This window comes from Physeter macrocephalus, chromosome 3 (genome assembly GCF_002837175.3).
Source record: "Physeter macrocephalus isolate SW-GA chromosome 3, ASM283717v5, whole genome shotgun sequence".
Taxonomy (NCBI): Eukaryota; Metazoa; Chordata; class Mammalia; order Artiodactyla; family Physeteridae; genus Physeter; species Physeter macrocephalus.
In genome coordinates this window covers 3,168,385-3,194,947 of record NC_041216.1, presented here as the reverse complement: position 1 = coordinate 3,194,947, position 26,563 = coordinate 3,168,385, and the positions used below count along the sequence as shown (strand labels likewise).

At 51.0% G+C, this 26,563-nt stretch overlaps 3 protein-coding genes and 1 long non-coding RNA gene across 26 annotated transcripts in view; 2 read left to right on the top strand and 2 right to left on the bottom strand.

Annotated features, from left to right (window-relative positions):
* Positions 1-10,232, top strand: part of CTPS1 (CTP synthase 1) — a 31,852-nt gene extending 21,620 nt beyond the window's left edge. For 2 of the 3 annotated variants that reach the window (XM_024125402.3, XM_024125403.2), the window contains exons 11-19: positions 333-427; positions 1,112-1,174; positions 3,052-3,095; positions 4,342-4,438; positions 5,395-5,450; positions 5,554-5,650; positions 6,185-6,329; positions 6,901-6,992; positions 9,349-10,232. In XM_024125402.3, the coding sequence (XP_023981170.1) occupies positions 333-427; positions 1,112-1,174; positions 3,052-3,095; positions 4,342-4,438; positions 5,395-5,450; positions 5,554-5,650; positions 6,185-6,329; positions 6,901-6,985 (682 nt within the window). In that variant the 3' untranslated portion in view covers positions 6,986-6,992; positions 9,349-10,232. The other variant, XM_024125405.3, reaches the window with a different exon arrangement.
* Positions 10,233-15,757: 5,525 nt separating this feature from the next.
* On the bottom strand, positions 15,758-20,283 carry SLFNL1 (schlafen like 1). The gene is made up of 4 exons (XM_028488034.2): positions 20,237-20,283; positions 19,006-19,759; positions 18,753-18,896; positions 15,758-18,110 (listed from the first exon to the last, which is right to left on the bottom strand). The coding sequence occupies exons 1-4, from the start codon at positions 20,281-20,283 to the stop codon at positions 17,988-17,990; spliced, it is 1,068 nt and encodes a 355-aa protein (XP_028343835.1). The 3' UTR covers positions 15,758-17,987.
* A 795-nt stretch (positions 20,284-21,078) lies between these two features.
* Positions 21,079-26,563, bottom strand: part of SCMH1 (Scm polycomb group protein homolog 1) — a 207,019-nt gene continuing 201,534 nt past the window's right edge. For 14 of the 19 annotated variants that reach the window (XM_055082698.1, XM_028485590.2, XM_028485598.2 and 11 more), the window contains 2 exons: positions 26,412-26,542; positions 24,234-25,350 (listed from right to left, as the gene is read on the bottom strand). In XM_055082698.1, coding sequence (XP_054938673.1) covers positions 25,225-25,350; positions 26,412-26,542 — 257 coding nt within the window. In that variant the 3' untranslated portion in view covers positions 24,234-25,224. Of the gene's footprint in view, positions 21,268-24,233; positions 25,351-26,411; positions 26,562-26,563 lie in introns of those variants that run through there. The other 5 variants (XR_008616609.1, XM_055082693.1, XR_003678541.2 and 2 more) reach the window with 4 other exon arrangements.
* The window catches only part of LOC114485092 (uncharacterized), a 33,072-nt gene continuing 31,876 nt past the window's right edge, over positions 25,368-26,563 (top strand). For all 3 annotated transcript variants that reach the window (XR_008616617.1, XR_003678568.2, XR_003678567.1), the window contains exon 1: positions 25,368-25,851. This is a non-coding gene — a long non-coding RNA (uncharacterized lncRNA). The remainder of the gene's footprint in view (positions 25,852-26,563) is intronic.

Sequence of the window (26,563 nt, the reverse complement as noted above, 5' to 3'; positions counted from 1 at the left end):
ATTGCATACTTAAGGAAAGAATCCCTGCCTGGGACAGATATTGTGCAGAGGTGGTATCACAATTAGGTACAACATCTTTTTTTTTTTTTCTTAACTGGCTATGAGCATTTTCTGATGTTAGTAAAAAAAGTGGATGGTTTTGTGTGCATTTTCTAAGTCCATAGTGTTTCTACACAGCTCATTGGCAGTGTTGAAATCACAGTCCTAGCCCCAGCAGCCAGGTGTGTGTGTGTGGAGTGACTTCATGGCACCAGTGTCTTGGAAGTGACTCCTTGGAGGGTTATTGCGAGCTGGACTGGAAAGGGGTGCTCGTGGTATGCTCTCTTGCACAGTGGCGTGCTGGTTCCGGGAGGATTTGGTGTCCGAGGGACTGAAGGAAAAATCCAAGCGATCTCCTGGGCTCGGAAACAGAAGAAGCCTTTTTTGGGTAAGGAGTAGGAAAGACAAGAAAAGGTGCCCCGTGGGAGCCTGTAAATAAAACGGAGATCATCGAAACCAAACATAGATGCCATCTTTCCAGATAGCAACTCAAGTATAAGCCTTTTTGGTTCTGTTTTTTTGAGAAATTCAAACTGGTCTTTAAAAGGAAAAATTTAAGCTCGAGCTCCATGTGGCTGTCATGGAATTTTGAGAGAATGAAATAGCAATTAAGAAATCTTGTCCATTTACTGAACCCAGCTGTTTGGCAGGACATGTAAGACTGGGTTTTATATGCTTATTTGGAACACCAGCTGTCTAATTGGGCAGAATGATTTTGGATGCTTCCTGCTGCTGTAAATTTTACTCATTTTCAACATGACCAATTGTAACTGGGAACTTAATGAGAGAGGGTAAGAAGACTTGAATTTTAAAGTACTGAAGAGAATATTATTTATTTCTAAAATCGCATGACTTCTAAAACCTGGAATCATCATATACTCTTAGACCCCGTTTTTGAAATCTGGTACAGATGAAACATAGCAGGGGGTTGCATGTTTATAGCAGGGAATTACGAGAGTTTGTAATTGGAATTCTGGGAACAATCAGGACACAAAGTCCACATAGGCGGGTTGGAAGTGTGGGAACTGACTTTTCAATGGAGTTTCATTTGTTTTTCCCCTCCACCTGCAAGGCGTGTGCTTAGGAATGCAGTTGGCAGTGGTTGAATTTTCAAGAAATGTGCTGGGATGGCAAGGTAAGTAAGTGTCTACTTAAAAATTTATTAAATTCTCACTTAAATGTTTCTGGCAGCTGTTGGGTGATGGGGAGCCATGGAGGCCAGGCCTGGTTTCTCAGTACCTCGCAGATGCAGCTAGGGGAGCTGCTGAATTTATTGAGGGAAAACGCTGTCCTCTAAGGGAACCGCCAACCACCGGAGGAGGGAACACGGCTGAGCAAGTCGCCTGGCTCCGCCCCTGCACCTGCTGCTCTGGAGAGGCCCGCACTCCTGTCATCACGGCCACCGTCCCTGAGCTGGTGTCCGGCGAGAAAACTAACTCTGGCTGGTGTGAGGCTGTGTGGTTATTATGAACTTGGGCGCTGGAGCTGGTCGGACCTGGGCTCAGATTTTGACTTTATCACTCAGGATGGGTGATTTTAGGCAAATTACTTACTTAGTCTTTCTGGACCTCTGTTTCTTCTGTAAGATGGGGGTCATAGTGGTACCTGCTTCGCATGGTTGTAGGAGTTGAATGAAATAATGCCTATAAATAGTCCCAGCACAGTGCCTGGCACTTGGGGAATACTCACTAATATTGGCCCCATGCCTCACGGATTATACTACTGCGTCCAGACTGAGAACTCAGTGGTTTCCTATTTCTCAGCACTCTGTGGGTTGAGCGGACTGGCTGTGTGGTTTTCTGCTCCACATGGTGTGTCTGAGTTCCTCCTGTCCAGCGGGGACAGGGGTTCGGTCTCATCGTTCACTAATTCAGCTGAGCTTTCTCACAGCGTGGCGACTGCCTGGCTCCTGAAATGACAGGCTTGCTGTGCAGGCTCTTACTGAGCTTGCTCGTGTCCCACGGCCGAGCCCAGCCAGTGGGGCAGCGGGCCATACACGGCGTGAGCCCTGGGGTACAGTGGCCCCATCGGGGCCGCCAAGGGCAGGGCCTGCTGCAGGACCCTTATGAGCTCTAAGAAAACTCAGCGGAGCAACCCGAGGAATAGAAAGACCGCCCAACTTTACCAGTATGGTTCCCTGTGCCCAGCTGACCGTTAGGGCTGGGTTCGCGTCACAGTTTTCACAGTAACCCCAAGGGGGGACGGTGGCTCAGTTCTGTAGGCATCATGCTCCCTGGTGCTGGCTTCTGAGCTCCTGGCAGGCACTGTCCTACCACCCGCCACCCTAGAGGTGGCCCTCGGGCACCCTGGACCCCTTCACAGCCATGATCTCCTGCTGCTCCACCCACTGGGGTCCCCGGGTGGATGAGTGACCTGGTGATGAGCTGACTCTCATCTGAGGCCTGGCCCTCGTGTAGGCCCCAGAGGGGAACGATGTCTCGCGTGTCGCACGGAAAGAGCAAGCAGACTCGCAGTGCCAGGGACTTGGTTCTTTCCCTTTTAGTCTTCAGGGGTTTCCCTTACGGTTAGTCGGTAAATTCAGTAAAGGATAGAAAGGTTAATTTTTGATTTAGCTCTTGAGTGGGGCAGTTGGGTAGTGCAGTGTATAAGATGCTGAGGATGAAAGAAATGAAGAAACGGTATTTGCCCATTGAGGAGAGATATAGTCTGAGACAAAAAGTGAAAAAATTGAGACAACAATATAAGAGCCGTCAAAAGGATGCGCTATCTAAGTAAGGATTATTAGGTTATGCCATCGGTTTTGATTTTCTGATTTCCCCATTTTGTACAGCTTCACTTCCCAGAGAGTTACAGGTTTAATGGGAAAAAATTCACCTATGTTTGTGTGTTGAGTATCTTACATCTTAAAAATGTTATCCCTGGTTTTGGTTCTGACCACTGAATAACTTTAAACTGAGGAGGGAAATTGTGATTTAGAGCTTAGGAATGAAACTTTTAAAAAATCAGTTTTGTTGTAACTATTTTTATAACAAAGGTATTTTGGTTTCTCAGATGCCAATTCTACAGAGTTTGACCCTAACACCAATCATCCTGTGGTGAGTCCAGTGTCTGGAGCATCTGGAAGGGTGTGGAAGGGGCGTTTATGAAAGTGGTTGTGGGTTGGAGGTGGGAAATGAGACGGCTGGGTTCATTCCAAAGAACCCTGAGGTCCTGCACTTTCAGATGTCCCAGATAGGGAGAACTTTTATTTTTCATCGTGTAATTTCTCACTACTCTTCCAGTCTGCCACAGAAAGTTTTTAAGACAGGTGCCACCGCAGCCTGATTAAAGTAATTCTCCACCCCTGCCCTCTTACCTCCCAGGAGCGCTTTAGAACAATACTGACATGGAACACTTAGGTAGGCACTTACTATGTACCGGGCACTGTGCTCACTGCTTTGTATATATTAATTCACTTAATCCCCAACAACCCTCGGAGATGGGTGTTTTTTTAAAGAACTGCTGGAATTTAGTACTGATTGTTTGACGTAGGCCTGAGCCCTAGGAGGCTGGCATTCCTCCAGTTATGTCTCCCATCAGAGGAATGTGGCTCGTGGGGGACAGACAATGCCTTTATTCATCTTTGAATCCCCAGCCCAGGCATGACAGGCCTGTTCTTGATACTGAGGACCTTGTGATAAACAAGGTGGACAAGACTCTTGACCTCAGCGCACTTGAACAGCATTAGTATGTGTTTATTGACCCGAAATTGAACTTTGCTGATACTCAGACTTCAGGAAGAAAAGAGCAGAGGTTTTGAAGCGTGGGACCCTGGGGAGGCAGGGGAGCACAGAGAAGGTCTCCCAGGTCAGAAGATGCTCGGGGGAGCAGGGGAGCGGGCGGTGGGCTAGGCTGTCACAGCTGGGGGGCCTCGGCCTCCGCGTCCCACTGATGTTCACCAAACTTCTCCTGGTTCACAGCCAACCCCAGATGAGTATCCCTTTCCTCTGAGCAGCTGTCAGTCTAGTGGAGGAAACGTGTGCGCACATGTCTGGTTTGGTATCCACACTGCTGTGTTAGTCTTTATTAGAACAGGCACTTAGGATCCAAAGTGCCGGGGCAGGAACGGCCAGGGGAGGGGGCAGCTGTGTCTGGTCCTGCGGCTCAGGAGGACGGGCTGAGGATTAAACACTTACCCAACAAAGGTTTAAGAATGATCATTGGGAGGCATTTTCCTCTGCAAGTATCACTTCTAAGGAAAGGCTGGGCCTCCTCACAGGCTCACTTCGCTCAGTGTGGGCGGTCTGTCTCATAACCGAAGCAGGGTTTGGTAGCACATGTTTGTTTTTGGAACGTCTCCAGGTCATAGACATGCCAGAACACAACCCTGGCCAGATGGGCGGAACCATGAGGCTGGGCAAGAGGAGAACCCTGTTCCAGACCACGAACTCTGTCATGAGTAAGAGTTGCCTTCCATGGGCCCAGCCTGTGGCTGGCATGTCCAGGACCCACGTCTTGGTGCCATGGCCAGGCTGGCATTTTTGGTTTTGTTCTTACTTTTGAAGTTCTTTTCTCCTCTCCTGGTGACACTCCTTAGGATGCACTGTAATAGCCAAAGAAAGCACTGTGGCTCTTAGAAAGGTCACAGGCAATAGAGCTGGGGACCTGGGGGACTTTGGGTGTGGACCACCCAGCAGAATGAGGCAACGGTTAGGTGAAGTCCACCGCCATCTTAACTTTCCTATCCTATTCGGTCGAACCAGATGAAACTGCTGATCTGGGTGACTTGTCCCACAAAAATGGCAGTTTCATCCGGTTCAACCTAAATAGATTTTATTCTACAAGTACTAATACATGCTAAAGATGTAGGGGAAATTTGAGGAGGAAAATATTTAAAAGAACTCGATTGGATTTTCTTTTCTTCCCACTGGGAAAACTGTCATTGTTGGCAGGGCACCCGTGCATCTATCTGGGGTTTGGAGGCACCGTAGTTTGCGTCACTTGAGTAGGTGGTCGTCCAGTCCCCCGGCTCTAACGTCCTGTGGTTTGGGGGTCTCACTTGGCTCAGGGAAGACACCCACTGGCACGTGCCGCGCTGGGTCCCCGGGCACAGCAGGTGCCGGGCGGCTTTGGGTGCCGCCAGAGCACTTTGTGCCTCTGTAGTCACGTGTGAGAGGTGGCGGTGAAAGTCTGTTTCTGTTAGTTTTCCTTGGTTGCAAAGAGTCAAGGCCGTAGAATTAGTCTGAACTGTGGTGCTAGAGCAGGCGGTGGGGTCGGTAGGAGAGTCATAGAAATAACCTTCAAAGGGCCTGGCCGTGTAGGTGATAATAAGCAACCCGGGGAAGCAGGATGTGGTTGTGAATAGCCTCCTTTGTGAAATCGGAATCCTTTACACCAGCCTGCTTCTTTTGCCAGGGAAACTCTACGGAGATGCAGATTACCTGGAAGAGAGGCACCGCCACAGATTTGAGGTGAGGATTTGAGCTTTGTGACCTTTCACATTTTCTCCTTTCTGTTATGCTGGAAACACAGTCAACTGAGAGCCCAGCAAAATTGGTCTTCATGCTTCGACAGGTGAATCCAGTCTTGAAAAAGTGTTTGGAGGAGCAAGGCTTGAAGTTTGTTGGCCAAGATGTTGAAGGAGAGAGAATGGAAATTGTGGAGTTGGAAGGTGATCGCTTGGGCCGTTGTGTTTAGTGGGGAAAACACAGCAATATAAGTTGTTCTCCTTGACCTAATCAGGCAGTGGTGCTGTCTGGGGAGCGGGGAGGGGTCTTGGTGAGCGAGGTTCTGGAGCCCTGGGAGGCTCACCCTTGCGCTGCGGCCTTGCCATTTGACCTCTGGCTTCAGGTCCTTGTTCTCCAGAATGAGAGCTTGGACTTGGTACTCAAGTCTAATCTCACGTGACCTGCAGGACTCAATCCCGTGCAAGTCAGGGAACTGGCGGGGCTGGGGGGTGGCGAGGGGAAGGGTGGCAGGAACCTGGAGAGGAGGCGCCTTTGGCCGCAGGGTGACAGTATGCAGGTGGGAGAGCATCGGTTCTCCCGTGCTTTGGGGTTGCCTTTACCCAGGCTCCCAATAAGAAGTTGTTTTCAAATCATTTTAGGGTCTGCAGGAATGTGGAGCATTTAACAAGATTTTTTCCCATCTATCACATGTTACGCAGACACACAGTGAAGCTGGTTCTTTTGCATTTCTGTTTCAGATCATCCCTTTTTCGTTGGAGTTCAGTATCACCCTGAGTTCCTGTCCAGACCTATCAAGCCTTCCCCACCGTACTTTGGCCTCCTCCTGGCGTCCGTGGGGAGGCTCCCACATTACCTCCAGAAAGGCTGCAGGCTCTCGCCCAGGTGGGGTTACGCTGCCTTAGTCCCTCGAGTGGTCACTGATTCCTTCCAGCGGGCCATCATCACGCCATCAGTGATGAGCAAAACCACAGGAACGGGGAGCCTTGCTGGGGCACTTCTTCTCATGCTGACACGCAAGCATCGTCTCCTTCTCTGGGGTTTTCTCAGGCTGCTTCTGTGCCACCCCTGGCCTTCCCCAGCCACCCGGCATAGTGGCCAGGTCTCCCCCTCTGCAGCATCTGGCGCCACGATCACATCTGGGACCCTGTGGTCAATGGGGAACTGTGTTTTTTCATCGGGGTGTCGGCCACAGCCATGCCCTACTGCTACCTTTATCTGGAACCAGTCAGTTACCCTGTCTTGGTGGTTAGGGCATCATGACTGAAGTATAAAGCGAATGTGTATCTTGTGTGACAAGAAGAAGAAAACCCCTCTGCAGCTTTCTGCTTTCTGCTAACGTCTCTGATTTCTGCTGTGTGCAGACAAGCATCCCTGTGGTAGTGGTGGCTATAGAATGAGGGAAGTAAAGCGAGTGTTTGGTGGGAGCTGATGAAAAACCATCTGAATTCTACAGGGACACCTACAGTGACAGAAGTGGAAGCAGCTCCCCTGACTCTGAAATCACTGAACTGAAGTTTCCATCAATAAATCATGACTGATGGTAATGTAAGTGATATTTTTAAGCTTTAGTTTTGTTTTGTTTTCAATGGTGATAACAGTAGAATTGTAAGGATATCATGAAAGTTTAGTGTTGAAAATTTTCATCTGCCAGAGGATGTAAGTGGTCAGGTCAGCGTGGGCATCAAATGGGTGAGACCCCCCCCCCCATCCCAGTTATAGTACATTTACCCACCCACCCTGCTTTGGGGACTTCAGCAGGGGGACACCAGGCACGGGGCAATTGGCTCCTTGCCGATTGCTACATTCAGGTGCCAATCTGACCAAATCTGGGGGAACTGGATTCTTAGAGCCATGTTATTTCATGTAGCTGTAAACTTGGAGATCTTGAAGGAGGTGACAGGTATGAAAACATAGTGTCACTTCTGCAGACCCTCAAGCTTGCACCAGGAAGTGCTTTATTTTTAAAAATAGTTTTATTTTTTGTTTTTTTTTGGCTGCGTTGGGTCTTTGTTATTTTTAAGCTTTAGTTTTGTTTTGTTTTCAATGGTGATAACAGTAGAATTGTAAGGATATCATGAAAGTTTAGTGTTGAAAATTTTCATCTGCCAGAGGATGTAAGTGGTCAGGTCAGCGTGGGCATCAAATGGGTGAGACCCCCCCCCCCCCATCCCAGTTATAGTACATTTACCCACCCACCCTGCTTTGGGGACTTCAGCAGGGGGACACCAGGCACGGGGCAATTGGCTCCTTGCCGATTGCTACATTCAGGTGCCAATCTGACCAAATCTGGGGGAACTGGATTCTTAGAGCCATGTTATTTCATGTAGCTGTAAACTTGGAGATCTTGAAGGAGGTGACAGGTATGAAAACATAGTGTCACTTCTGCAGACCCTCAAGCTTGCACCAGGAAGTGCTTTATTTTTAAAAATAGTTTTATTTTTTGTTTTTTTTTGGCTGCATTGGGTCTTTGTTGCTGCGCACGGGCTTTCTCTAGTTGCGGCGAGCGGGGGCTACTCTTCGTTGTGGTGCGCGGGCTTCTCATCGCGGTGGCTTCTCTTCTTGCAGAGCATGGGCTCTAGGCGCGTGGGCTTCAGTAGTTGCGGCATGCAGGCTCAGTAGTTGTGGCGCACGGGCTTAGTTGCTCTGCAGCATGCGGGATCTTCCCGGACCAGGGATCAAATGCATGCCCCCTGCATTGGCAGGTGGATTCTTTTTTTTTTTTTTTTTGCAGTACGCGGGCCTCTCACTGTTGTGGCCTCTCCCGTTGCGGAGCACAGGCTCCGGACGCGCAGGCTCAGCGGCCATGGCTCACGGGCATAGCCACTCCGCGGCATGTGGGATCTTCCCGGACCGGGGCACGAACCCGTGTCCCCTGCATCAGCACTGCGCCACCAGGGAAGCCTGGCAGGCGGATTCTTAACCACTGTGCCACCAAGGAAGCCCCAGGAAGTGCTTTAAAACCAATACATACAACACTTATGTGTTGATTGCTGCTTATTCTTCAAATCCGTTAAAATCGGAGCAGTTATTGAACAAACTTGGAATGTTTGTCTTTTGTGACCATGTAAGTTTATAATAAAGTGCAGTAGCTGTGGGCGACTGCCGAGAATTGTATAAATTCCCATTAAGATAACTGAGCGAACTGTCGGCAGAAATATACGCTCAGAAGGGGGCTGGGGCATCAGCCGGAACTTTGTGGGGTCCAAGGGAGAACCAGGGATGTGGGGGTCCCCCCACAGGTAAGATGAGCTCCCGCCTCAGGCACGGGCAGGTGACCTCCCCGAATCCTGCACACCTTGCCTTCTCCACCAGGGGGCCTCTTCACTCGCAGGTCTGCTCTCACGGTCCCATGGCCGTGCCCCTCGGCCTTGGCTCATTAGCTGCCTGGCCTGTGATAAGCTTAGTCGGGTGGGCGACATGAGAAGTAGGTCTAAATCAGGAGGAGGGCATTGGTTGCCTACTCTGCCAGGTCAGTATTTAGCACTGATGTACTCATTAATCTTCACCAGGTAGTTTGCTGTAGGCAGTTTGATAGTCTAAGTAACTGCCGTGGAGAGAAAGGAAACTTTCTAACAGTAAAGGGGTAGATATTTGGTCAATGATATGGAATTTCTAACTGCCTCCCCTGGAGCATGTATTCCCTGTCAGTGGCACTATTAAGAGCCTGGTGCTGTGGAAAAGAACGCTTGTATTGGGGCAGAGGTGGAGTCCATGTAAGATCTTAAAAATGTATAATTCCATAGGAATCAGAAATTTAGCTTCTCATTCATGTTAGGCTCCTACTACGACTGGTCCTCGATAAAAACCAGGCATAGTTTACCATAGCAGCTGACTACAAGTCCTAACTTCTCTACTTTAACATACATCATATAATTGCTCAATTTTTTTTTTTTTTAAACAGGGATGATTCTTGAAGAGAGCCTTTGGACTTCAGGAGTTTACAGCTTTGATTTTACATTCAGTTTTTGACACTTCCTTTAAATTATGTTTTTATTAAGATTATTTTATTTTGAGGGAAGGTATTTGTGACTTGCATGTCCCGCCATGTGTACCGGCTCCCTCACGGTGTGCTGACTGGTGTCCCACACTCTCCTTTGTGGTCCTCCAGCCTCGGGCGAGAAGCAGGACATCCAGGCGGAGCGGGTGATGGCTGGGCGCCAGGGAAGCCCATCGCACCGCGCTTCTCCAGCCACCTTGCGTCACTGTGGCTTCGAGCGTGTAGCTGTTCCTTCCCCCGATGCCGAGGCCATTATAAAAGGTGGGCCGTGCGGCCTGTGCGGGCTGAGAGGGGCGAGTCCGGCGGGCACTCACTGCCCAGTGCCGGAACCCGAGGGCACTGCTTGAGCAAGAGCGGTGAAACCAGAAACGGGGTCGGCTCTGCCCTACGCCGGGGGACTCGTTGTCCAAAAGGATGGTCAGTTTGGCGTCACACAGAACGGCGAGAACTCTGTCTGTCTCTCCGAAGTCTGAGTTTAGAATCCGCATCCTCTTTAGAAGCCGCGCTTCTCTTCTCGGGAATCACTCCTTGCATCAAGGGGTCACTTAACAAAGAATCTTTTGGGGAAACTGCCTCCAAACCCCTCTCATATGGGGTTTTGCTCGAGGGGACTTTACGGCTTTGCTCAAGGGGACTTTTTCCTTCCAGAATGGTGTTACTACGGTTGAAATGCAATATGAAAAGCTATTTTCTTAATGTGGTGTAACGACAGGCAGAGCTGCGTGCGCATTATATCCTGGCTGGACTCGGTGTATACTCTAACTTAAGAAATAAATAACGCAGAGCAAGAGACACACTTTGTTTGGAATGCTTGTGTCGCAGCCGGACGGGCGCCGTCTGAGTGCGGGGCCGGCCTGTGTGCGTCCCCTGAGCCGTCAGTGCTGGGCTGTCCTGGGGAGCAGCAGCCTGAGGTGGGTGATCTGATTGTTTAAAAGCTAAGAGAGGAGCCTTTCTTTTTAATAGGAACCAGAATTTTCCGAAGAGGCTTCAAATTTAGGTTCTCAGCATGTAGCGGTCCAAAGAAGCATGGCGCAAGCGTGCTGCTCGACCTCGCGAAAGGGGGACAGATGGATTATTTATGACGCAGGCCCGCCCCTGCGCCGGGCGCGGACCGGCAGCGGCAGGACTGCCTCTTCTCCCCGTCCGCCCCCCGCCAGCCCTCCTGCTCCCAGGCCTTCTGAGTGCAGGTCATCGGCCTCACTGGTTTTTCCTCCACAGTGAAATTCGAGATACTGAATGCATGCTCCTCGTGGCACGATTGCAACATTGGGACCACCTGCCCGTGAGCCAGCTCCTCTGCAAAGTGTGTCTGAGGCCGAGGCTCAGGGCTCAGGCCGGCTGTTGGTCAACGGTCGGCAGGCTTTGCTGGTTTTCATTTGAGAAAGGGGGGGTTGGGAGAAAAATGTTTCTCACCATTTGGCGCAGCCCCTCCAACAGAGGGACCCGGAAGGGAAGCGGGCTCCCTCTTGTCCCTCCATGCACTGGTCCAAGGCCACCATCATGGCTGAGGCCCCGAAGCCTGTGTGGGAACACCGCTTCCTGACCCAGGGCAACCCAGCTGCCTCTGTCAGTGTTTCTCACGGGCTGAGTTACAATGTCTTCACTTACAGAGGCCTTCATACTTGTTTGGGTGCTTTGAATGTGGCTGACTGGGTGAATTCTAACCCCTTCTCTCATCTGGTGGTCACATCAGACAGTCTTCAGTCATTTTCATAAAAGCCACTCCCCAAACTGAGGGCTCTTACGCCTGTTGGTGACAGCAGCTCCCTACAACAGCGGGCAGTTTTCAAAGCCTCACAGGGTCAGCTGTGCCCACCCCTGCTTGGAGAGGGCCTCCGCTGACCGGTTGTGAAGTGCTGGCTGCTTGCATAACCTTTCTAGAAAAGGGACCCCCCCCGCCCCCTAGGATGGCTCTCCAGGGGCTGCAGAGCCCGACCAGCCTACCACCCTGGCTGTGGAGACAGGGCAGTAGCAGGGCCGAGGGCTGAAGCCGAGACTGCACGGAGGGTGGCCTTCACGCCCGGTGTTGGCTGCCCAGTGCCCGGAGGCTTCTCTCTGGGGAGTAAGCCTGGCCAAGTTCCCCCACCCTTCTCTTCAGCCCTGGTGATCCGGACAGGTTCTGCCTTCGTAGAGCACCTCCGAGGGCCGCGGTGCCTGGGCGTCCATGCGCCTGGCCCGAGGGGGGTGCTCAGCAGCGGGTCCCCTCTGACCTCTCGAGCTGCACATCCTCTGTGCAGTTCTTTTTTTTTTTTTTTTTTTTTAAACATCTTTATTGGAGTATAACTGTTTTACAATAGTGTGTTAGTTTCTCCTTTACAACAAAGTGAATCAGTTATACATATACATATGTTCCCATATCTCTTCCCTCTTGCGTCTCCCTCCCTCCCACCCTCCCTATCCCACCCCTCTCATGGTCACAAAGCACAGAGGTGATCTCCCTGTATTTGCTAGTATTTTGTTGAGAATTTTTGCATCTATATTCATGAGTGATATATGAATCTGTAAGATTTCTGTAAGAAGAAAGCCTTTTCAAAGCAAAGGTAAATTTCAGCCTAGCCCTTATCAGCCTTCTGGTTGATTCCCAGTTAACTGAGGTGAAATGAATGGGGGTTTATTGTTATTGAGCTTTTAAAGCCCTCTGCTTAGATTGGATTACCAAGCAGTTGGGAGGAGGAATGTGTTTTAATGCTCTTATGATCTGAAATCAACAATGGATGGATGACAGACAGCAAGTGAGGTATCACAGGACTGTAGGTCTCCAGGCTGGAAGGATGTTTCCCAAATACTTTACTAACTACTGCACTGATGCAGGGTGGATGCTCCAGCAAGTAGCATTGTTGAAGTAGGGTCTGAGCCCCAACTTCACACTGGGGACATCCTTGTATGTGTCTTTGAATTGAATAGCTTTGAGAACTTCAGTGTTAAGTTAGGACAAGATTACTCCTCCAGGGAGGAGGAGGTCCCCACAGGTAGGGACCTTTCTTATAGTGACATCCCAAGCCTCTTTCAAAGTCCACACTAGGTGTCCCCAGGGGAGGAGGAGTGACTTATCTGTAGAATTTGGGAGATAGAGCTTCACCCAGCTCCTTCTTCTCTTTCCTTTTGGCATTTCCCTACCTGCCTTGGGGAAACTTTCATTGCCCCTTCAGGCTGCAGATTTATCTGGGCTGGCCTCTGGGGTTGGCTTGTGTTTGTTCATGATACCTGTGACTACATAAGTCTATCTAAATCAAGGTAAAATATTAGTGAGCTGACTGCAAACCTTAGCTACTTTCTCCAACTTTTATAAGAAAGAAGCAGATCTCATAGTCGCCATCTCTGTGACTCCACAGCTGTCTCTTATTTATTCTACATATGAGCAAAGAAAAGAAATTTATTTACTAGGTGCCCTTAAGACACTTAAAATTTTAACCACTACAGTGTCTGATACCTACTGCCTTGGCTGGTTGGCACTCTGGAATACGTGTCACTGAAAGTCTAGAGTGGGACCAATTTACCCTCCCCCTGAAACAACCAAAAAATGGACAAAATGTCTGAAAAGATGGTTTTCAAGATACTGGAAATCAGGCAAATAAGAACAGTGCTCCATGAGAGATGGGAAATAAATAAGGTAAAGGCTACAATTACCCCACTCTCTTGACAGAGTTCAATGCAGGGAGAAAGAAAACAGACAGAGCCCCCTGGACTCCTCCCAACATCCTAAGTTGAAGAAATGAAGCTGTAAGTCCAGAAAGACCACAGCAATTGGAGAACAGACTACTAGTGAGGAAAGAATAGTTCAGAGAGAGAACTTTGGAGATCTGAAAATACTTAGATTATTTAGCTAAGTACAGATCAACATATGCATGTGAGGAAACTACCTGAGACTGTGGAAAAATCCACCCAAAAGGATTAGAAGGAACAGTGCCTGACCTTACATGGGCAGTTTGGAAGACTTTGTAAATCATGGGGGGTTGAGTAGAATACCCAAAAAGAGTCTGGTAGTGGGGCATAGTGATCTCTAAACTGAGAACTACTTTAGACCAACCTAATAGATCATAAAAGCAGGACCCAAAAGTATCAAACTATTTCAAAGTAACATAACTGCATCCAGAACAAAACTCATGAAAATTTATAGGGATATAAAGATCTCTAGAACCCAGCAAGGTAAAAATCCATATCTGGCATCTAGTCACACATGCAAACAAACAAGGAAATATAACCCATAATGAGGAGAAAAATCACTCAACAAAAATCCACCCAGAGCTGACATAAATGTTAAAGTTAGCAGTAAAGGAAATTAAAACAGATATTATCATGGTATTCCATATGTTAAAACGTTAACTAGAGACATGGAAGATATTTTTTAAAGTCCCAAATTGTACTTCTAGAATTAAAAACTAAAATGTATAACATGATAAATACACTGGTTGAGATAAATGGCCAATTAAACAATGCAGAAGAGAAGACTAGTAACTTGATGACATAGTGATAGAAACTCTCCAAAATGAATCACAGAAAGAGAATGTGTAGGAGGGGAAAGAGAAGGAAGAGGTAGAGAAGGGAAAGGAGGAAGAGGAGAAGGAGAGGAGAGGAAAGCATCAGGAGTCCTAAATCACAAATGAATGGATCCCTCAAATGTTGGAGGGTGCAGATATTTGAAGAATAATGGGCAAAGTTTTTCTTTATTTGATGAAAACTATAAAGCTATAGAGCCAAGAAGTTTAATGAATCCCAAGTACAAGAAACATGAAGAAAACTATACCAAGTATAGTATACAAGTTTCATGTAAACAGGAATAAAGACAAGAATGTCAGCAGATTTCTTGTTGGAAACAACACATGTATGAAAAGAGTGCAGCAACATTATTAAAAGACAAAAGGAAAATACTGTTAACTTAGACTTCTAAACCCAGAAAAATATCTTTTACAAATGAAGGTGAAATTAAGAATATTTCAGACATACAAAAGCTGCAAGAATTTAACATCAACAGATCTACATGTCAAGAAATGTTAAAGTAAGTCCTTCAGGCAGAAGGAAAATTATACCAGAGGAATATATGAAGCTACATAAAGGAATGAAGAACGCCAGTAAGATCTTTAAAAAGATAATTGATTATTTAAACCAGAGATTAGCAAACGGCAGCCCACAGACCATGCTATGGTCTGAATATCTGTGTCTCCCCCAAAATTCACATGTTGAGATCCTAATGCCCAAAGGTGATGGTATTAGCAGGTGGGGTCTTTGGGAGGTGCTTAGGTCATGAGGGTGGAACCCTCATGAATGGAATTAGTACATTATAAAAGGGGCTCCAGAAAGATCTGTAACCCCTTCTGTCATGTGAAGATAACAACCAGAAGTCTATGACCTGGAAAGGGTCTTCACCTGACAATGCTGGCACCCTGACCTCAGACTTTCAGACTCCAAAACTGTGAGAAATAAATTTCTGTTGTTTATAAGCTGAGTCTTTGGTATTTTGTTATAGCAGCCCAAATGGACTAAGACAGATCAAATCCTTCTTGCTATTTTTAAAATAAAGTGCTATTGGAACACAGTCATGCTTATTCATTCATGTATTATCTATGGCTGTTTTGAGCTACAGTGGTAGTGGTAAATTGTAATAGAGACCATATGGCACACAAAGCCTAAAATATTGACTGTCTCTTTATAGAAAAAGTTTTCCAATCCCTGGTTTAAACAAAAGAAGAAAAAAATGTAGTATGATGTTTATAACATATAACATATAACTTTTATAACATATATAAAAGTGAAATGTGTGCTAAAATAGCACAAAGTTCAGGAGGGAAAAAATGGGAGTATACTGTTGTTAAAGATTCTTCACTATATGCAAAATGGTATATTACTTGAAGGGTATAATAAATTAAAGATGTATGTTATAAATCCTAAAGCAACCACTAAATTAATAAAACAAAGTGTTATAGCTAACAAGCCAACAAAAGATATGAAGTGGAATCATATTCAATTAATCCAAAAGAAGACATGCAAAGAGGAAAAAGGGAAGCAAAGAATAGATGAGACAACAAAGAGCAAGAAGGTATATTTATATCAACCATATCAATACTTACATTAAATGTAAATGGTCTAAATACCCCAATTAAAAAGTAGATATGATCATATTGGATAAAAAGCAAGGTTCGGGCTTCCCTGGTGGCGCAGTGGTTGAGAGTCCGCCTGCCGATGCAGGGGACGCGGGTTCGTGCCCTGGTCCGGGAAGATCCCACATGCCATGGAGAGGCTGGGCCCGTGAGCCATGGCCGCTGAGCCTGCGCCTCCGGAGCCTGTGCTCCGCATCAGGAGAGGAATTGTTTTGGGTTGTTCTTGTAGGTCTTTTCCTTCTCTTGTGTTTCTTGCCTAGAGAAGTTCCTTTAGCATTTGTTGTAAAGCTGGTTTGGTGGTGCTGAACTCTCTCAGCTTTTGCTTGTCTGTAAAGGTTTTAATTTCTCCATCAAATCTGAATGAGATCCTTGCTGGGTTGTAAATTTATTTTATTTATGGCTGCGTTGGGTCTTCGTTGTTGTGTGTGGGCTTTCTCTAGCTGTGGTGAGCGGGGGCTACTCTTTGTTGCGATGTGCGGGCTTCTCATTGTCGTAGCTTCTTTTGTTGGGGAGCATGGGCTCTAGGCGTGCAGGCTTCAGTAGTTGTGGCACGTGGGCTCAGTAGTTGTGGCTTGTGGGCTCTAGAGCACAGGCCCAGTAGTTGTGGCGCATGGGCTTAGTTGCTCTGCGGCATGTGGGATCTTTCTGGACCAGGGCTTGAACCCCTGTCTCCTTCATTGGCAGGCGGATTCTTAACCACTGCGCCACCAGGGAAGCCCCTCTGTGCAGTTCTTAAGTGGCCTCTGAGTAGCTGGCTCAGGCCCTAAGGTCAGTGACCCCAAGCAGTTCAGTGGGTTGGTAATCCATCATGAGATGGGCATCCATTACCACCTTAGGTCCCTATAACCAGTGTGTTTGGTAAATGGGAAAACCAAGTTTCAGAGCAGTTGTGATTGGGCCATGAGGGGTCCTCTGTTGTCTACTTTGTGGATGTGGCCAAGGACCTCTAGGCTAGGGGAGGGAGAGGGGATCACTGAAGTGTGTTCCATGGACCCCTAGCCCTGTGAAACATCCTCTTTGACAAAGTTTCATGGTTTTCTAGTGCCTCAGGCCCCAAATTTAGGAGTATCCTTGATTCTTTCATCAGCAAATATTTACTGGGCATCTACCACATGCCAGCTATGTTTTAGTTTCTAAACTTAAAGCAGTGGACAAAACAGACCAAAATCCCTGTCCCCATGAGCATGTATTCTAGTGAGGAGGAAACAACAAATAAAAGCTACAGAGTGTGACTGACAGGTGCTCTGCAGGAAAAAAAAAGATGGAAGCAGGGAAGTGGGGAGTAATTTGCAATAGAATGAGTAGGGAAGTTCCTTTCCTCTCCACTTGAGGTTGGAGCATTCCAGGTGGTGGAAGCAGCCAGTGCAAAGGCCCTGAGGCTGGTGTGCTCATGAAACAAGTTGGTCAGTGTAGCTGGAATGCAGTAGCAAGAGGCAGGAGGCCTTGAGGTCAGGTGAGCCAGGTCGGGGGGGATTGTGTAGACTATTGTTTGGGCTTCGCTCTTGATGAGATGGGGAGATCTTGGAGGTCTTTGAGCCCAGGCATGTTCTAGAAAGAACCATTCTTGCCCGGGTGCAGATGTTGGCTTTATAGAGCCTCTGGCTCCACTGGTGGAGATGACAGGGGAAATGGCCAGAGCAGGAATCCTCTCCAGTGGCTGGAGGGTGCATGGAATGGAAGTCAGACCCTTCCTGTGCAGGTGTTGGTGTGTGCTGGAGAGAAGCAGGGCGCCAGCTGTCCCCTATTGTCCTGTAGATGAAGAAACTGAAGCAGAGGTATTGTGATGTGCCCTAAGGTACCTGTCGTCAAGGCAGAGATGGACTGGAACCCAGCCATCCAGGCTCCTTACCCTACAGCTTTGTAGGGCGAGGAACTCAGGGCCTCCTGGACAGAAATGGGCTGGGCATGGGACTCTACCCAGCTGCATCCAACCAGCCAAGTGTTCTAGAAAGAACCATTCTTGCCCAGGGGCATGTAACTTATTACAGAGCTTTGACAGTCCCAAATCCCAGCAAGCCAGGGATGGGTCTGCAGGGTGGCCTGTCCACCCTGTAACCGCAGTTACCAATGTACTTTGCCAACTGCAGAGGGGTTTACCCAAGATGACAAGTCCCTTTCTGGCCCTGCCTAGCCAACTGGGAATCAGAGACCCAGAGGGATGGTCCCTTACAGCTCAGCCCAAGGAGAGCACTGGCCAAGTTTTTACACGTTCTTTCTGAAAGTAAGTTCCCTTGGGGATCGTGCTAAGCGCAATTTCTCAGCTACACAGATCGGGGTCTGCTCAGGACTGACACCAGGTGGGGACCAGCCCATGTGGGCACACTGCTGTAGAAGGAGGCAGCAAGTGCAGAGCTCCCATCCACCTCTGAGCAGCCCAGACTGGTTTTACTGGGAGGACGTAGGGTCAGTAGGACGGCCCTGCGTGTTCCAGGTAGAGTGCTGGGGCCCTCACAGGATGCAGCAGGTGCAGGAGATGGGCTTGTACCGCTGCAGCTGCTGCTGGAGCCGCTCCTTCTCGGCCATCAGCACCCGCAGCCTCTCCTCCAGCTTGCTCAGCTCCGCCGTCCACTTCTGAGGGGACATCGGAGAAGCGTGCCTAAGCTGACATCATCTCAGAACCGGGGCTGAACTGATGGAGGAAGGGAAGGCCCAGAGAGCCTGGGGGGCCTGCTCAAGGTCTCTGGGCACCATACTGGCCCTGGTAGGTGGAGGAGCCAGATCCCCTGACCAAGTCAGCCCTGGGGTCTCGGGGAGAGTCCTGCCAGCATCCCAGACCCTGGGGTGACCCGTCCTCCGCAGCCTGCACAAATACCGAGGCAGGCTCAGGCTGGCAGCCCCCCGCCATGTCCTTCTCCCTCTCTGTCAGCTCCTTGCCCTCTTCTGTTTTTCTGTCACCTATGTTTCTCTCTTGAAAAGGCTTTTCCTTGGGACTGTGTCCAAGTGCTGTGTCCAGCACTCACTGCCTCCCCATCTTAAGGGCCTCCACCCAAATACAGTACGCAGCCCTCTGGTTTGTCTTAGAACTTCAACATTCCACTCTTCCGGCGGCCCCAGCTACACCGCAGAGGAATACCGGAGGTAGCGGGGTTGTTGCAATACAGCCCCTGGGGAGCACCAGAGGAAACCCGACAGCTGCGAGCCTACCCGGTGGGTGGCTGAGGGGCCCAGGGCCAGCATGGCCCCCACCCTGCCTGCTCGGCCTGGGCCACTTACCTGCCTGCCCCACTCCTGGATGGCGCGTACGGACAGGGAGCCCTGGATGCTCCCATCCCGCCGCAGGAACACCTCCCCCTGGTCCGTCTCTTGGAGCTGTGGCTGGGCCTGGGCCTTGGGGGCGTGCACGCTCAGGCGGATCGCCTGGGGAAGGGCAACGGCAGCTCTGCGGGCGCTGCATCCGACGGTGTGCAGCCCCAATCCCGCCTCTCTGGCTCCGGGGCAGCCTGGGGGCGCTGGGGGCAGGGCTCACCTTGAGGCGGGTGCCGGCGGCGGCAGAGGTGCTGACCACGGGGATGAAGGTGAGCTTGTAGGCGTCGGGGAAGACCTGGTGCTTGAAGCCCTGCAGGATGGAGTCCACCAGCAGGTGCACGCGGTCCTCGTCGCGGTGGCTGCAGCGGATGCCCTGCACCAGGCCACTGTCTTCCACGCCCACCAGCAGGCTGCCGCCCTCGCTGTTGAGGAAGGCGCACACGTAGCGACGCAGGTGGTGCTTGAGGGCCAGGCTCAGGTACTCGCCGCCGCCCCTCTTGAACTCCACGTTGCGTGTCTCGCGGCCCAGGAAGGCGCCCTGGAAGAGGCGCTCCTGGCCCAGGATCTCCTGGTGCACGATGGCGCTGTCTGAGCGTGCGCCACTGGCCCGGCCCGGGGAGTCCTGCTGTGGGGTGGGGGCCTGGGTGGGAAGGGGTCCGGCGAGCCAGGCCGGCGGGGGGCTGGAGCCCAGGATGGGGCCGGGGCTGGGGCTGGGACTCGGGCTGCTGTCCTCCTCCTGCTGGGGTGGGGGATAAGAGTGGGGCGTATGGGCCCAGGCAAGAGCCGGGAGCCCTGACCTTGGTGGCCAAAGGAGGGACAGGTACCAGGCTGACACCAGGCTCTTCTCTTTGCCAGAGATGGAGGTTGCTGTCCAGAAGAGCCCTGAGAAATAGGTCAAGCGCTGCCATGTCTTTTGAAGGACAGGGTTGTCACCTGCTGTTTGACCGGGGACCGGGACTCGGGTGATGCACAGCCTTTGTTAATGCAGAAATCAGTTCTTGGGTGGGTGGGGGCTTTGAAAGTGCTTTTCATGATGCAGATGTAGGTAGCACTTTCCCACACTGCTTCTGGAAGTCTCGTTGGGGTGAGGGGGCGGAGGGTGGTGTCCAGAAGCGGATGCTGCAGACTGGGGAAGCTGCTTGACAGCGTGGAGAGAAGGCTGCCTCTTTCTCTGAGCAGCCGTTCTGAAGATGCCGATGAATTTGTTTCCCTGAGAGACTGAGGCAGAAGCTTGGGTGGGGAACTTGAGAAAGGAGACTGGGGCGTGGAGGAAAGGAGGAGGCCCGAGGCCCCAGGTGGTGGCAGTGAGGCTCGGGGGAGGGACCCAGCAGCCAGGGCTGACCTGCCTCTGCGTCCACAGCCGAGAGTTACGGAATAACGGCTCTAAGCTGTCCAGGCTTCCCCCTCTTCTTCAGGCCTCTCTGGACTCTGCCATCACGAGCTGCTCTCACAGTAACAAGTGGGGCTGTGGCTGTTTTGGACGGTTAACTCGAGTCATGATGAGTTATGCAGAGACAGACAGCTGGCCGGGAGAGGCACCCTGACAGATGAGCATACACGTGGATGTACCAGAGAACATAACAAACATGTGAACATAACATACTTCTCTAGGGGCCTCGCTATCAGGCAGCTGTTTGGCATGAAATTTCCCAAACTGATTTGAGTGCCAAATCTTTCCCCATTCTTACTGGAAATCTCTTTAAACGATTGTATTACATATTTCCCTGGGCTCTGTTAACAGCCTTACATGAGCCGAACATCATTTCCACTTCTTTTTTGGCGGGGGTAAAAATTGTCTTTCATTGTAAGCATTTACAAAATGGTATTTTACATACTGAAACGCACCGCAGTGTAAACTGGGTTATTTACAGCATCTCAGGCTAACAGCTGGGTGATGGCGGACACGAGTTCAGCGTTGTGAAACAGCAGCCCCTTTTAGTCCTCTCGCTGGATGTCTGTGACCCTACTGACAACCCCTACTTGGCACTGGAGGAAGAAAACCTCTTGAATTTAAAGTTAAGAATGAAAGGTGGGTGGGAACTGCTGCACAGCACAGGGAGATCAGCTCAGTGGTGCTCTGTGACCACCTAGAGGGGTGGGATAGGGAGGGTGGGAGGGAAGGAGACGCAAGAGGGAGGAGATATGGGAACATAGGTATGTGTATAGCTGATTCACTTTGTTATACGGTAGAAACTAACACACCGTTGTAAAGCAGTTATACTCCAATAAAGGTGTAAAAAAATATATCAAATAAAAGAATGAGGAGAAAAAAAAAAAAAAGAATGCAAGGTGGGCCCAAAGATGAGGGGCAGAGGGTGGCTGTGGATAGGGCTCTTCTCACGTTATCTGGAGAGCGTCCGCTTGGTGGCGCCTGTGGCTGCGATCCTCCACACCGTAGCAAGCATGGGTGTCCGCACGAACCGCCCAGGGACCCCAGCTGAGGGGCAGGGGACGGGGCAAGGGCGAGGGCTGAGCTCAGCCGCTACGTGGAAAAGGACAGGCTGTCAGAACAGACTCTGGAACTCAGGGGAAGAGTGGCGTGGACGCAGCCTTCGCCATCCGGGCCCTGGGACGCCCCAGCCTCAGTCTTGACTCCTCCCCTTGCCTACCAGCGGCTGCCTGTTGATTCCTGCCCATCCTTTGACAGGACCAGACCAGCTGCCCACAGGTATCTCGGGCCCGGTGTCCGTACCCTGGGACCTGTTGGCCGCCGGCCCCTGGCAGCTTCCTCGGTGGCTTTGGTGCTGGAGGACAAGCACACACACACAGTTCTCCCGCTTGGCCTGGAGGTTTCCAGCTGGGGAGCTTCCCTGATGGGATGGGGTGACTTGGGGCATTAAGGTAAGGAGGCTGCAAAAAAGCTGAGGGACGACAGGGGCAGGAGGGAGTGTCTGGAGTCTCCTAGGCAAGACAGTTTTCCGTGCTTTCAACTTTATTTGTAAGACAAGGGGCAAGTCACCTGTGGCTCTTCTGAGGCGGGGTCGTGGCATCGGGCACAAGGGCAGAAACTGTCCACTTGGCCCGCCGGTGCCACAGCCCAGAGAAGGGTCTCAGGTTGTTCCACAAAGATGCCGAAGAGGGTGCTGTGGACACTTCCGCTTAGGACTAATAGCCTGGGCAACAGAGACAGAGCGGAGCCCGGGGACATGGGCCACGCAGCCGGCAGGTGGGGAGGGACCACAGGTGGGGACGGGGCAGAGAGGTTCCCCAAGGATTGAGCCCTGAGCGGAGCCTGCACTCTTCTCTTCTCTCCTGAAGTGCCTGGGTTTTTCCTTCCTGATGTTCCTCAGCACCGGAGTCAGTGTCTCTCCTTGTCATGGCGATGAGGGTGGGCCCAGGAAGCTGCTGCCGGAGGCCTCTGTCCCCCAGTCCCACCTCCCCACACGCCTTCCTGCTCTGTGGGTGGCTGCCCTGTCAGGATCAGTGGTGTGGTCTCACCCACCGGACACCATTTCAGCTTCTTTGGATGACTCTGGGTCACTATTAGAAGGCTTGGCTTTGTGAAACAGTTTCAGAAGTCGAGGTTTTGGGTTTTTTTTGTTTTTGTTCTCTTAAATGATGTTCAATTCTGACCCCAGAGGTTAGGGCAGCATGAGTGAAATGGTAACAAATCCTTTCCCCTCCTGCAGAATTTGACATCTGGTTACCTTTCTAGTTCTGTTCCCTTGGAAACCAGATAAAAATGGAATGTCAACCATTTCAAGGCAACAGTGCTTATGATAAAAATGACCCCTAATTGTAAATCACCTGGTCTAGGAGTGCTGTGCATAGACTGTAAATAGCCCTTCCTGCAGGGCTTCCTGAGCCCAGGGACCCAGTAGGCACGTCCCTGACGGGGACCTGGAAGCTGTGCCTATGGCACTAGGGAGTTATTGGCTGCCCTGTGGCACGATGCTTCTAAACCAAGGTGAACCCCACTTCTCCCTAATATGCCTTATCCCCTTGCACCTGAGCTGTCACCTGGGCGACAAAGAATGGTCGTGGATGACTGCGGGCTCTGCAAGGACTGCTCCACCGGAAAGGCCTGCTTTATGCTGGCAGGGTGTCCGGTCTGTCTGCAATGTGAGCGCCACCCCCCAGTGTAGCCTGTGGGAGTCGAGTCTGCATGGTTAGCAGGACCCAAGACAAAGGCTGCCTGGTGGGTGTGGCAGGCAGCATGCTGTCTCGCACCCCTTATTAGCTATGGAGTTTGGGGCAAGTATTATAGCTTCACCTCTCTAAGCTTTAGTTTCCTCATCTTTAAAATGGGGGAACATGGTGGTTATCTCTGAGCGCTGTAAGCGAGGTTTAAGCGAGCTAACGTACACAAACAACTTAGCACCAAGAAGCCCTTAATGAGTGTTCCCTGGAAAGCTGAATGTGCCTGCTGATGAGGGACAGGGTGGGGTGGCAGCCATTTTGCTCCACAAGCCCGGCCTGGCAGCACATCTGGTCTCCCTGCATATGCTGGTGTTACCTTCACATCCAGAAGTTTGTTGCCAGGGTTCAATAAGGCCCTCTTTGGGAGTACCCTGAATGAACAGCACAGCCTACGGGACACAGGTCCAGGAGTCTGTGAAAAATGGGCTTCTAGTTCGGCAGCCCCGACCCTGACTGCTTCACAAGGCCCATGATTAGAACCTCACAGTGGCCAAGTGGAAAACACCACGTTAGAACTAGTCGCTGGTGAGGGCTGGTAGGATCCTTAGAGGTCTCCTCGTCTAACCCCCTCATAGCCAGACGGGCCCAGAGGAGGGAAACGACCCATCTAAAGCATCACAAAAAAATAGCTGCACTGGCTGGAACCTCGGCCCTGGCCTTGGAGTCAGATTCCTGGGCTTTAAACGCCTACTTTGGCAGTTCCTGGCTATACGATCAGAGCTTAAGTTTCCTCATCTATAAAGTGGGTCTGTTGTGAAGATTATATGAGATCGTTCTAATTCAGATGGAGCAGCTGATGGGGCACACAGCGATGTGTTAGTCATTATCAGGTTACACTGCACTGTGTTGCTGCCCCACACCTTCTCCTCCTGGGGCCCTTTATAAACAGGGAAGTGAGGTCCTGGACTGGAGTACCGGCCCCTGGATGGCGCAAGAGGTGCCCTGCAGGCTAGCCCGGGCTAGCATGCATCTCTCCTCACCCCTGCCACTGAGGCTCCTTGGAGCTGTTGACCCTAATATTGTCCTTCCTGCTCAGGCTTCCTGTGGCTGCTTCCTCCACACTGCTGTCTGGCTACACCAGAGCACAAAGCCCTTTGAGGGCTGAGAACAGATCTCACACCGTCTCCCCAGGGGCTACGCCATGCTGGGGCCCCAGTGGGCATGTGGCAGACAGCCTGTTCTCTAGGGATTGCTGGAGTCACGAGAACTCAGGGAGCATCTTGTCCAAGTTTCCTCATAGATAAAAACGAGGAGCAAAGACCAAGACAAGGGGAGTGACCTGCCCTTCGGAGGCACACTGATTATCTCTTGACTGATTACAAAGACACTGGCATCTATATTGTTTTTTATTTATAAACAAATTGACATAAGTCCAGATGGCAGCGGGGGCAGCTGTGCTGCTGACTTGCTTACAAAGGAAGCATGTGGACAGTGGAGTGGGTACAACCAGACTCCAACCTAGAGACCCCTTACTCCCATCCACCTTAGGGCCTTCTTGGCTTAAAATCATTGGGTCCAACCTTCTTCAGCAGAAATTCTGGCCAGGGCAAGGGAGCTGCGGTGGGGACAGTGCAGGGCAGGGACTCCCATTCCCACAGATGAGGCCGAGGCTGCAGAGGGCCCAGCGGAGGAAGAGAGGCAAGGGGACAGGGACCCTAGGTAATGTCCTCTGAAAAGGGGCCACACCGCTCTGGAGAGGGCCTGTCTGGGGCCGGGGCAGGGCAGTCTCCCTCCTCCTGAAACCCAGTGTCTGGAGCGAGAGGGGTATGAACTGGAGGGCTTGCCCAAGTGCCAGAAACAATAAATTAACAATAAGAAAAGATCTTTTCTTAAAAAAGGTAGAGGTCTGCACCATGAGTTTGGAGTCCGCGGATCTCGTGAGAAGAAGGCAGGAGCCGTGGGGCAATGGGGAGCCACACCAGGCCCAGTGGGTGGTGAGGGGACCGGGCACGAGTGTCACTTCAGGGCCCCGTCTTCCGAGGCCTCAGGGGTCAGCCCCTTCCTCCATCACTTGGAAGGCGTTCAGTCTAAACTCCTGGGGAGAGGCCGGCCAGGCCTGAGCAATAAATACAGGAGACCTCAGAGCCGAGGCAGGGCTGAGGGGAAGAGCAGCGCCAACCCTGGGCCCCAAGCCCGCCTCGGCCCTTCATGGAAGGACATACCATGGCAGGAGGGGCAGTGCTGGCAGCTCCACACAGCCTCCTGGAGTCCTGAGGCAGCCTCGGACCCCACTGAGGTGCCTGGGAGAAGAATAGCCCCTCTGCTCGATCCCTCGGTTGTCTAGGCTGCGTCTCCCTGTTCAGAACTTGCCCTGCTTCAGCCGGTCAATGTGGTAGGAGAGCTTGAGTGCAGGCCCCAGCTTCAGACCCATGTACTTCATCATCATGTCACTGCGCAGCAGAAGAAGGGCCTTGCCATCGATCTCCTGGGGGGATGGAGGGAGGTGCCATCAGAGGCCTGGGTGGTCTGACCACCCCAGGTTCTGATTAAAGGCCACCCAGGGAGATGCCAGCCACGTGGCAGTGAACCTGCTGCGATGCTACAGCCTACCTGTTCTCCCCAGCTTCTGTCTCCAGCCACCCCTCCCCAGCATCTACTACTGACCACCCCCCGGGTTAAGCTCTTCACACACGTTTATAGGAATCTCCTTTCTCTGCTGCCCGAGAGGCAGTCTCCCCGGCTCCCAGAACTCTGAGGTCAGCTCAATTCCGTCTCCTCCCAGGAGGCCTCCCCAGTCAGTGTACTTGTCACTCATTATGGACTATTTTTGTATTGACCCTCAAGGGCTATCCGGTGAGTCACCTTCCTTCCTGAGCAGCAGGGACCCCTCCGTGTGAGCCAGGCACAAAGCAGGCACTCGCTGAGCAGCTGTGAGACCTTCAGGCCTGATCTAAGAGCACCCTCCAAACCCACCTGGCATGAAGGGGTAAGTGACCAGTGAGAGGTAGCAGTGCTGTTCTGAGTGACCAAAGCACAGAACAGCACCAGGCGGTAGGGGCTACAGGGAGGTGGGTTTGAGCCCCAGATGAGGAGTATGGTCACTGCAGGGGGGTCAGCAGCAGTCCTGGCCACAAGGCCAAATGGCCACTTGAAGAGATGGGGGAGGCTCAGAGCAGAGAAAGTAGAGGATGGGGTTCTGATGAGGTAGGAGAGTTGGGGGCCACTTGGCAAGAGACTCTTTAACTTGGCCTTAGGCCACAGCAGGTAGCTGGGAGAGCAAGTGCTCCTAGGAGAGGAGAGTCCTGTCCCTGGGACCCAGTAAGAGTGTGGCTGAATCAGATCCTACACTAAAGGAGTGAGCTGAATTCAGTGCCCAGTGAGGGCTGTTTGGGACCCAAGATTCTGTCTCTAAGTTTGCATGGTGTCACCTGCGCTCAGTTTCAAGGGACCTAGAACAAGTATATAGCTCGTGCCCCTTTAAGAGTCTGTAAGTTGCAGAAGCAAGACTCCCAGCGGACACAGGAGAGGTCAGGCAGGGGCACCTACGTGTTTGCGAAAGAGGTCAGCGTGGGGTCCAAGCTGAGGATCAGCTTCCCGGACAAACTGCATCACGTCCTCGACTGTCCACGAGGAGGGGTCCCGGCCACTCTGTCGAGAGGCATCCCGGCGGTCCGACCCTGCAGGACATGAGGACACCT

What these genes read in the sequence shown, in the direction of transcription:
- SLFNL1 (XM_028488034.2), bottom strand. Translation starts at nt 20,283, where the DNA reads ATGACTCGAGTTAACCGTCCAAAACAGCCACAGCCCCACTTGTTACT. An exon ending in CCACAGCCCCACTTGTTACT is followed by an intron (nt 19,760 to 20,236) that starts GTGAGAGCAGCT and finishes GCATTAACAAAG; the next exon opens with GCTGTGCATCACCCGAGTCC. An exon ending in TCCAGGAGTGGGGCAGGCAG is followed by an intron (nt 18,111 to 18,752) that starts GTAAGTGGCCCA and finishes ATGTCCCCTCAG; the next exon opens with AAGTGGACGGCGGAGCTGAG.